At 39.0% G+C, this 11,473-nt stretch overlaps 1 protein-coding gene across 1 annotated transcript in view; it reads right to left on the bottom strand.

Annotated features, from left to right (window-relative positions):
• The window catches only part of LOC145247357 (uncharacterized), a 173,614-nt gene extending 165,416 nt beyond the window's left edge, over window positions 1–8,198 (bottom strand). The window contains exon 1 of the mRNA XM_080109036.1: window positions 8,153–8,198. Within this exon, the coding sequence (XP_079965162.1) occupies window positions 8,153–8,198 (46 nt within the window). The remainder of the gene's footprint in view (window positions 1–8,152) is intronic.
• Between the last annotated feature and the right edge of the window lie 3,275 nt (window positions 8,199–11,473).

Below are 11,473 nucleotides of genomic sequence, written 5' to 3'. Positions count from 1 at the left end.
TTGGGCGAAAGAAGTCGTCGATTTCGAAAGAGGTAAAATGAGACCTCGGGTTTACAGCATAAGGGTGGCTGGATGAAGCAGCTGACATGAATCATAGGAGGTATACCCTACACCCAAAAAACGTAAATGCCAAGAAGATCAGAGAGATTCTGATCCCCGCCCAAAAAATTTTTTTTTAAATTAAATTATGAAGTCAGTTGGAAAGAGCTGACTAAAGGAGTTTTTTTTTGGGGGGGGGGCTGATCTTTCTTGGCCAACTGCTTGTATAGATATGGAGAAAAATGTACTAGAATTTAAAAATGGTTGCATTTTTTAAAAATGAGAAGGATGTTACAAGAAAAGCTTCCCCTTTTCTTGTATTAGACCTGTGGAAGGCCTATTTGCAGGTGCGAGTAGATGAGATGCTGTGGCCGTTCCAGACAGTGTGGTTTCGGGGTCAGAAGTACTGCCTAACACGACTCGGCTTTGGTCTGAATGTGGCACCGCAGATCATGAAGACCATTGTGAATGTGGTGTTGTCTCAAGAAAAGACCATTGAGGACGCAACATCATCCTACATTGACGATGTGTACATCAATGAGGACATAAAATTTGCATCGTGTGTCAGTGGAAAATTGGCTCAGTTTGGTCTGCAATGCAAGAATCCTGAACGTCTGAGGGATAGAGCGTGCGTATTGGGATTAGACGTCTGTGAGGAAGACGGCACCCTATGATGGAGGCATGGCAGTGGGATTCGAGGTATCCCTGATGTTATTACGAGGCGGACCGTTTTTTCCTGGTGTAGGAAACTTGTTGGACACTTACCAGCCTGTGGCTGGCTCCGTGTAGCTGTGGGTGTCATCAAACGCAGAGCGAATTTGGTAACCACAGGTTGGGATGATGTGCTTGACGATGCTCTTCTAACTCTGACGGTAACTGAGACCTTGGAGAGAGTCAACAAGGAGGACCCTGCCCGTGGAGAATGGTGTGTTGATGCACACTACGTAAATGTGTGGGTCGACGCTAGTTCATTGGCATTGGGAGTCGCATTAGAGCAAGGAGGGAATGTGTTTGAAGACGCACGTTGGCGGCGACCCGTGAGTGATGCTCAGTACATCAACTTAGCAGAGCTGGATGCTGTTGTAAAGGGAATAAATCTCGCACTGCAATGGCAATCGAAGAAACTGAACCTGTACATGGATTTTCTCTGCGTCTGCCACTGGGTGTCTGACACGCTTTCAGGACAGACAAGAATCCGCACTAAGGCAGCCAGTGAGATGTTGATCCGGCGAAGGCTAGATATGCTGAAGAATTTGGTCTCTGAGTATGGACTATCAGTGGAGGTAATGCTGGTCACATCATATTGCAATGGTGCCGACCAACTAACCCGTGTACCTCATAGATGGTATGGAGCCGTGAAGACCGGTGTGGAGCACACTGCTCGATCTCGTGCAGTTGCAATTAGTGCTATTACCCCATGTCAAATACAGAAGATTCATGCACAGAGCAAACATTCAGGTAATGCTGGTAACATCACATTGTAATCGTGCTGACCAACTAACCCGTGTACCTAACATGGAGGCATGAAGATGGGTGTGGAGCACACTGCTCGATCTCGTGCAATTGCAATTGGCACGATTAGCCCATGTCAAATATAAAAGATTCATGCACAGAGCGGACATCCAGGTAGCAAGAGAACAGTGTATTTTGCAAGGCGTATGGACCCAGCAGTGACAAAGACAGATGTCAGGCAGATTGTCAGGCACTGTGAGGCATGTCAGTATATTGATCCTGCACCAGAGCAATGGTAAAAAGGACGATTGGACGTCAAGAAGGTGTGGCAGCAGGTGGCAATGGACATTACCCATTACAGTGGTAAACCCTTTCTAACTCTTATCGATTGTGGACCCACACGTTTTGTGGTATGGCGACACATGATTAGACAGGACTCGGCAAGTGTTGTTCACATCTTGTCATCCATCTTTTTGGAGTGGGGTGTGCCGGAAGAGATCTTGACAGATTGTAGCCAACAAGTTCGGCAGTTGTTAGATGAATGGGGCGTCCGACTACGGCTGCGATGCACTCATGTGCCATCAGGAAATGGCATTGCTGAGAGGAGCCACCGTAGCATTAAGAGAATTGCTGCCAGAAAGCAATGTACCATTATGGAGGCCATGTATTGGTATAACGTCACACCAAAGGATGGGAAATTATCTACAACAGCGCTGGCCAATGCCATATACACATATCGTGTTAGACTAAAGGGAATTGATGCTGCACAGTGCACAGCCAGTCAACCAAAAAAGACATGCCAAATATGAGGTAGGGGATCCAGTTTGGGTGAGACCACCTGGAAACCGGTGCACCACCAAATTCAAATGAGGACGAATCTCTGGGGTGATCAGCCAGCTGCCGGTCCTAGTTGACGGAACCCCGCGCCATGTGTGCGATCTTCGCCCGGCTTCTGAGGCACATCATACAGAGGAGAGCAATGAATCCTCAAGTGATGAGCTACTTATGAACAAAATCAACAGACCAGAGTGATGATTATAATTCATCTGACACAGTGGAAACAAAATCAGAACCATACCCGAAATCAGAATCAGAACCAGAACCTGTGAATGTGCCCCTTCGCAGAAGTAAGTGGATTATAGTCCAGTCAAATTGTGGCTGAACCTCAAACAAATTGCTAACAAAGGCTTTTAAATTGCATTGTAGGCAAGAATATCTCTTCTTTCAGATAAAAAAAAGTTTACCAAAATTGACCTTGCGGAAAGGGGTCAACGACCACCATCTTTAAAGGGTCCCCCCGATTCTAGTTTCCCTCTCTCAACTCAATTATTGTAAGAATATCTTCAAAAATAACAGATATATCAATGTGAAATTTTATAAATCAACAGTTTTCATGAAGTTGAATATAATTATAAACTCATTGGTTTGGTTTTATTTGATTTTGGTTTGCGGCATATCAACCATTTTAGATTATTTGATACTAGTTCAGTCAATCTAGCTGTTTGTTTTTGTCTCAACCTCAAACAAATTGCTAACAGAGGTTTTTAAATTGCATTGTGCGAGAGAATATCTCCTCTTTCAGATAAAAAAAAGTTTACCAAAATTGACCTTGCGGAAAGGGGTCAACGACCGCCATCTTTAAAGGACCCCCCCCCCGATTCTAGTTTCCCTCTCTCAACTCAATTATTGTAAGGATATCTTCAAAAATAACAAATATATCAATGTGAAATTTGATAAATCAACAGTTTCCATGAAGTTGAATATACTTATAACCTCATTGGTTTGGTTTTATTTGATTTTGGTTTACGGCATATCAACCCTTTTAGATTATTTAATACTAGTCCGGTCAATCTAGCTGTTTTTTTTTGTCTCAACCTCATATAAATTGCTAACAGAGGTTTTTAAATTGCATTGTGGGCAGGAATAACTCCTCTTTCAGAAAAAAAAAAGTTTATTAAAATTAACCTCGGTGAAAGGGGTCAACGGACGCCATCTTTAAAGGGTCCCTCCGATTCTAGTCTCAATTACTGTAAGTATTCTTTTTTTATTAGCCGCACCTGCTTGCCGTCCCTGGCCGAAAACAAGCAATAAAATATTTTAATATTCTAGTTGTCATAAACCTGGCGCCTGTAGGCTGTGGTGCTGAAACTGAATTTGTGCAGTTCGTAGCTTATAATGTGGACTGTAATGTAAGGAGTATTGATGGATTCAACACATTCCATGGTATGGGCATCATAGCATCTGTTACCCCCGGGAAAGTTAAAGCAAAACCAATTTCAAGGATTCAGGTATTTTCAGAAGAGATAATAAAGGTTGGAAGGATCGAAATAAAGTTCCTAGATTCACGGCACACCAACAAACCCCCAGTTACATTTAAAAAGCTCCTGGCCAAGAAAGTTGTCAATTCCACTGCCAATGTTGACATCCTTTGGGAGGTTTCACTAATTTTACATCCGTCCAGACCCGCATGGTCAGGCCTTATGCAGTCAGTGTACAAAGGAACATATCCTGGAAAATCAGCAACAGTTTTTTTTGCCAATGATTGACATGGACCCTGGTAACCCAACCTGTGTGTACTCAACTTCATGTTGCATTAATGATTTAGCCAGAAAAAACAACATAACACCAATTCTAACATTTGATCAGCCACTTTGGTACAAAGCAATGATGATAGTCAAGTCACAGCCTAGTTCCAGTCCCCTGAAATCATTTGTCTTGCGACTTGGTGGGCTCCATACACAGATGAGCTTTCTGGGGTCAATTGGTCATTTGATGAAAGGTTCTGGTTTGCAAGAACTTTTTGAACTTGTGTATGCTGAAAACACAGTCAACCACATGCTAAGTGGCAAAGCAATTGCAAGAGCCATTCGTGTTCACTTTTTAGTTGCTGCTGCTCTGACTGCTATTTTATTAGCAAAAGCCTATGATTTGCCAGTTTCACATGTCACTGAGCATGATCAACCTAACACTGATGCAGAAGAGTCATTTCATCAAAATGAAGACCTTAAAGAAGCTCAGGGGCTATTAATAGGTCTCCTTGGTGGGACTGAGATAATGTATCTTATGGATACATAATAGATAGATAATGTTCTGTCTTCAGAGTCTGTAACCAGGATTACCCAGAAAATCAACCATGTGAAGGATGCGATGGTTGAGCAGCGAACAGCAAAATTGTGGATTCAATACCTTGATATGGTGAAGAGCCTGCAACTGTTTATCAAAGCAGAGCGCACCAGGAACTGGGAATTGCACCTTGACGCTGTTAGGAAAATGCTGCCAATATTCGCTGCAGCAGGACACATCCTATATGCAAAGTCGGTGTATCTGTATTTGCAGCAAATGGAGGGTCTGCCAAAAACCCACCCTGAAGTATACCAGAAATTTTCGGAAGGATTCCATGTGATTAGACGGAGTGATCGCTACTGGGCTGGCTTGTCAACGGATCTGGTTATTGAAGACGTCTGGAGGCCTTACTCATGGCAGAGGAATGGATGAAATTCAACGATTGGTTTGGACACTATCACTGCCAGCATGCGCGGAAATCAAGTTTACAATGCAAGAACTAGCAGGCATTCATTATGGCACTAGTGACCAGCATCAGGAGGCTACTTCAGCAAGAAAAGAGCGTGATGTGAGGGATACATGGAAGGTCCTTGCGTTTTTCCAGACATATGACCCTTTCACGGAAGATCCGTCCATTCACAGCATTTCAAGTGGAGTAACTGGAGACAAAAAGGTGAATGTGGACAGAGTAAACTCCATAGGAGAAGCAATCATAGCTTCAATGGCTGGAGAAAATGTACAAGAGTACACTTTTAAAAAAAAGGATCAAGCAATTACACTCGGATCAAAAGTTTCACTCAGCAAAGATGAAACTGTTGAGACTGATCCACAACTCCTATTCCAGAGACTGTGTTTGCTATCTAATAATGAACCCTCAACCCAGGAGCAGCAAGAACATTTTCAATATGAGCTGTGTGGTTACCCACCTGCTCTTTTTGATTATTTTGGATTACTGCGACAGGCAAAAAATCTGCTTTGGCGGACGCTATATGGGAACTGACTTCTCATGTACAATCAGATCCACAGTATCTCTTAGATGGTGGAGCACTACTTCAGCGTCTCCCTTGGCAAAAAGGTCGCACATTTAATGAGATCTGTGACCAATACTGTAGATATGTCACAAATAGATATGGAAAAGCATGTGTTGTCTTTGATGGATATGAAAGTGGTCCATCCATTAAGGACTCGACTCACCGACGCCGAGCAGGGGGTTTTGTTGGAGTTAATGTGTCACTGACTCCTTTCATGGGGTTCAAATTAAAAAAGGATGTTTTCGTTGCTAATCGACAAAACAAACAATTGTTTATCAACTTGCTGGGAAAGAGTTTGAAGGAAGCAGGTTGTAAAGTAATCCATGCATCTGGAGACGCTGACGTATTGATTGTGAAGACTACTCTAGAACTGGCACAGACAGGAGAAACCATTTTGATAACAGATGACACTGACCTATTGGTCCTTCTATGTTATCATACCAATAGCGATGATATTTACAACATCTTCTTTACGCCACAACCAAAAGCTAGTGAAAAAAGAGTGAAAGTCTGGAACATCAAAGAGGTGAGGAAATCATTGGGAGATGCGGTCTGTTCCAACATTATTTTCATTCATGCACTACTGGGTTGTGATTCTACATCCAGTGTTCACGGAATTGTGAAGGCAGCATCCCTCCGAAAGATGATGAACAATAGAAACTTCCTCGAACTGGCTAAAGTGTTTGGCAAAGACAGCAGTGCAGAAGAGGTTATTGAAGCTGGGGAGAAGGCTTTAGTGTGCCTATACAATGGTAATGATGGGGAAAACATCAATCATCTTCGACTGAGGCGCTTTAAGGAAAAGGTTGCAAATAGCTCAAAGTATGTTGAGGCCAAATCATTGCCACTGACAAGAGCAGCTACGAAATTCCACAGCCTTCGAGTTTACTTCCAAATTCAGGAATGGAAAGGTAGAAACCAGCTAAAACCTGACGAGTGGGGATGGACACTTTCAGATGGTAAATTACAACCAGTTAAGACTGACTTACCACCTGGCCCTGTAAATTTGTTGGCTATAATTAGGTGTAACTGTACTTCAGGGTGTACTACAGGAAGATGCAGTTGCAGGAAACATAGCATTCACTGTTCAAACTTGTGTGGATATTGCAAAGGCCTCCATTGCACCAACTCATCACAGCCAGATCTTGATGATGATGATGATGACGATGACGACGATGACGATGATGGTGATGATGATGATGATGATGATGATGATGAAGTGACCTTTGACTAGTTCTTGACAAGAAATGTTCTTTGGTCCATTCATAAACTTGTTCTGTGTAATTTAATAAAGGTTTTTTGTCAGCAAAAATGATTATTTTTGTAATTAATTGTTTTAATGGACATACTTGTCAGGAATTTTATGCATTGAAATTTTAATACTGTTAAGTTGAATTTTAACCCTTTAGACTCAGGCCAATATATCGGCCTTGGCGATTTAGCAAAAAAGATGACACAGTCGATATTTTGTCCTTTTACATTATGGTAATTGTTAATTTTGCGTATCATCCTTTTCGCTAGTTATCGCATTTTACGACAGGGCCCAAATGATTTAAAAGTGGCGGCCGTTGACCCCTTTCCCCAAGGCTAATTTTGGTAAACTTTTTTTATATGAAAGAGGAGATATTCCTGCCCACAATGCAAGTTAAAAACCTTTGTTAGCAATTTGTTTGAGGTTCAGCCACAACACCAAAGACTGGACTATACAGTAATTGAGTTAAGAGAGGAAGACTAGAATCGGAAGGACCCTTTAAATATGGCGGCCGTTGACCCCTTTATCCAAGATTAATTTTAATAAACTTTTTTTTTATGGGAGAGAGAGTTTGCTCAGACTTGACCAGTACCACAGCATACAGGCGCCAGGTTTATGACCACCAGAATATTAAAATAATTTATTGCTTGTTTTTGGCCAGGGACGGCAAGCAGGTGCGGCTAATAAAAAAAAGAATACTTACAGTAATTGAGACTAGAATCGGAGGGACCCTTTAAAGATGGCGTCCGTTGACCCCTTTCTCTGAGGTTAATTTTAATAAACTTTTTTTTTTCTGAAAGAGGAGTTATTCCTGCCCACAATGCAATTTAAAAACTCCTGTTAGCAATTTATATGAGGTTGAGACAAAAAAAACCCAGCTAGATTGACTGGACTAGTATCAAATAATCTAAAAGGGTTGATATGCCGTAAACCAAAATCAAATAAAACCAAACCAATGAGTTTATAATTATATTCAACTTCATGAAAACTGTTGATTTATAAAATTTCACATTGATACATTTGTAATTTTTGAAGATATTCTTACAATAATTGAGTTGAGAGAGGGAAACTAGAATCGGAGGGACCCTTTAAAGATGGTGGTCGTTGACCCCTTTCCGCAAGGTCAATTTTGGTAAACTTTTTTTTATCTGAAAGAGGAGATATTCTTGCCCATAATGCAATTTAAAAACCTTTGTTAGCAATTTGTTTGAGGTTGAGCCAAAAAATGAGCTAGATTGACTGGACTATTAGGAGACCAACTCTGCGGTGCATTCTGTGTGATCATCAGATCAGGGGGGGGGAGTGTAATACTCACCTGAGTAGCAAGTGTCCGCGTATTTGTGCATTGTGTAGATGTGCATGCGAGCGGTGGCCTGATGGAGGAGGGGTAGACTTGCCGCAGGGAAGTGTTGGGTAGGAAAAGAGAAAAAAAGATGGCACCTGGTGTTTTATAAACTGTGGTCTCGTGAGATCACGAAAAACAGAGGGCACTCATGCAAATGAAACAGGATGAAAAACTGCATAAAAAGCAAGCTTGAGTGAGAGGAAGGAACAGTGTCGTTTACAGTCACGAGGTTATTGTGTTACTATTGCGAGCGTTGGTGACGATTGAAATTGAATTTGATACAAATAAATGTTATCAAAGGCAAGATAAGTTACTTTTCTTCCTAACTGGATAAGGTTTTTAGTGTTTTTATTTAATGTAAAATGTTTATTCGGTTCGAAAATCATACAGTGTTTATCGGTATATCTGAAAAAGACATATGGCGGCGTGATCACTGTTAAATACGTTAAGTTTGAGAAAATGAGTTCAGACTAAAAACATATACAAAATACTGTTAGCAACCCACTCAATATATGTCAGCCTATGTCACGGTAACATATATTGAGTGAGTTTCTAACAGTACATTGTATAATTTTTTGGTTTGAACTCATTTTCCCAAACTTAACATATTCAACAGCGATCACGCCGCCATTTGTCTTTTTCACTGTATGATTTTCGAATTGAATAGCCATTTTAAATTGGTACTTTTACACTTTATCGCCGAAACTGTGTACAGTAATACAAATCCCTTTTTCGAATCGATGTGTGCAGTAATACAAACCCCTTTTTCGAATCGATGTGTACAGTAATACAAACCCCTTTTTCAAATCGATGTGTACAGTAATACAAACCCCTTTTTCGAATCGATGTGTACAGTAATACAAACCCCTTTTTCGAATCGATGTGTACAGTAATACAAACCCCTTTTTCGAATCGATGTGTACAGTAATACAAACCCAATAAAACATAGACGTTTGACTTCAAACATTGCCGGGGACGATTTTTGCGCATACACCGCCATGTCCTCTTCTCCGCTATATTATTAGCACCTTATGATTTTAGTTTTACTGATGTATTGGATACGATTTTTTTTTTTATGATGTTTGTTAAAATACATGAACAATGGAAAAAAGAAAACCTTTTTCTTTTTATATCATAAAAGATCAATAAAGTCTTTTTTTTATGTATGCAAAAATTTGTTAAAAAGTTCAAAAAACAAAGACAATTACTTGGGGAATATCATGTGTTGGATACGTTTTTTATGATGTTTCATTAAATACATGAGAAATGTCAAAAAAAAAAACAAAAAAAAACAAACAAAAAACTTTTTGTTAAATATATTTTTTTTAAAATTATAAATTATCTATAAAGTCTATTTTTTATGTATGTAAAAGTTTGTTGAAAAGTTCAAATAAAGTTTATAATGTAATTGAAAAAAAAAACACCTCGTTTTTTTTTGTTTTGTTTTTTAATAAAACTAACTTTAATTTAAAAATTTCGATATCGACGTTCATAAGTTCATAAACATATTAATGGGGGAAAAGAGTTCATAAATCTAAAAAAAAAAACAAAAAAAAACAGTTCATAATCTAAAAAATAACAAAAAAAAACAGTTCATGAATCTAAAAAAAAAAAACAGTTCATAAATCTAAAAAAAAAATAACAAAAAAAAAAGTCCATGAAGTTCAAATAAAGACTGTTTAAATGAATGTCACGATTCTATACAGTTTTGGTCATCCGTAGCTAAAAAATATGTCGGACGTCACTTCTGCCAAATGGCTTTGTAAACAAAGGAAGATGAATCGTCAACATTACCGATAATTTAAAAGCAATAAATACATATCATTTCATTATTAGTACCAGCAATGTAATCGTTTTTGGAATCGGAAATTGAGTTCAATTTTTTTCGATTCGCATTAATCGTCCCAACACTAATGTTATCGATGGCCGCCAAAGATTAAAATAATAAATAAGAATTACATTCTGAACATTTCAAAAAGTAAATTCTCACTTTAGTGAGAAATCAATTTTATCAAAAATAGGGAGGGAACGGGGAGCAAGCAAAATAGTGAAAGATATTTCAACGATCCCCTATCAAACAATTGCACTACTATTTATTTCGCCCAAGCAGTCTGACACAGCTATTAAAAACAAACGGCGTTTAATTTTTCTTCTTTTTTTTCCTGCGCCGATTTGTCTTATTTGAAAGCAGATACAGTTTTAACGTTTTATTTTTTATAAGAAAGTGTTTGTTTTGCTTTTTTTACCTACCTAAAAGGAAGAATTTCGGATTTAATTCCTCACACTCGCAAGAAAGAACGGACACGGTGTTCGCGGAAAATGACGTCATCGGAATAAACAAAATTGCAAACGGAAGTATGAAAATGCAGGAATAAATCTGTCATTAATATTCGGACAAAATGTTTTTTCAACTAAGAAAAAAAAATAATTTAAAAAACTGCTTTTTATTTATTCATTTATTTATTTATTTATTTCTGGTGATTCCATGGAACACGAGTGAGCCTGAGCCTCCCATAGCGAAATATGCATCGGCTCCGATGTTGTAAGCAAAGTGTTTCAGGGAGCGTTCATTAATCTGAAAAGAATTTTGGCGTATGTGGCCTTGTTTTTTTTATTTGGGCTTGAACTTTGCGCTTTTCGGATTATTTTGTTATTATATGTTTTTGTTTTGTTGGTACTAATGCAGAGAGTGATCCGCGCTATTTTTTAAAAATCGTATTTCCACGTTTAATTAAAGTTTTAGGATATGGTTTTTATTCCATTGTAAGGTTAAAGTACAGAATAGGTACAAAACACCCTCCCCTACCCATGTTAAGAATGGCTTTTTAAATAATAACGTTATTATTTCAGCACCGATCACTCTCTGCATGAATAGTACCGTTTTGTTTTTTGTTTTTTTTGTTTTTGTTTTTTTTTTTTGTTTTTTTGCTAAATGTTGTTAATCTCACAAACTCAATACTCCCTGGCTGAGGCAAAAATAATTCCACAATTACAAAACCATATCTTGAAACTCAAATTTTATTCAAAGAAAGGTTATTGGTCCGAGTACAGTCCTTGCAAAACGGTGGGCCAATTTTGCCTCCCAAATTGGGAGCCAGTAGTTAACTCCTCTTGTTGGCGTGGTAGCGTGGTTTTCCTTCGAAAAGGTCCATGATAATTCATGGTGTTCTCGGCAAGAGTTTTGGTGCATTTAATTAGGTATAAATCTAATTGAATTTTTTTTTTTTTTTTTACACAGGCATCACCACATTATCAAGGCCAAGAGGACACTCGAGGATAAGGGTTAAAGAG

This window comes from Euprymna scolopes, chromosome 25 (genome assembly GCF_053919585.1).
Source record: "Euprymna scolopes isolate OS-2025 chromosome 25, ASM5391958v1, whole genome shotgun sequence".
Taxonomy (NCBI): Eukaryota; Metazoa; Mollusca; class Cephalopoda; order Sepiida; family Sepiolidae; genus Euprymna; species Euprymna scolopes.
The sequence above is the reverse complement of the archived record's forward strand: the minus strand, read 5'-3'. Positions and strand labels throughout refer to the sequence as shown.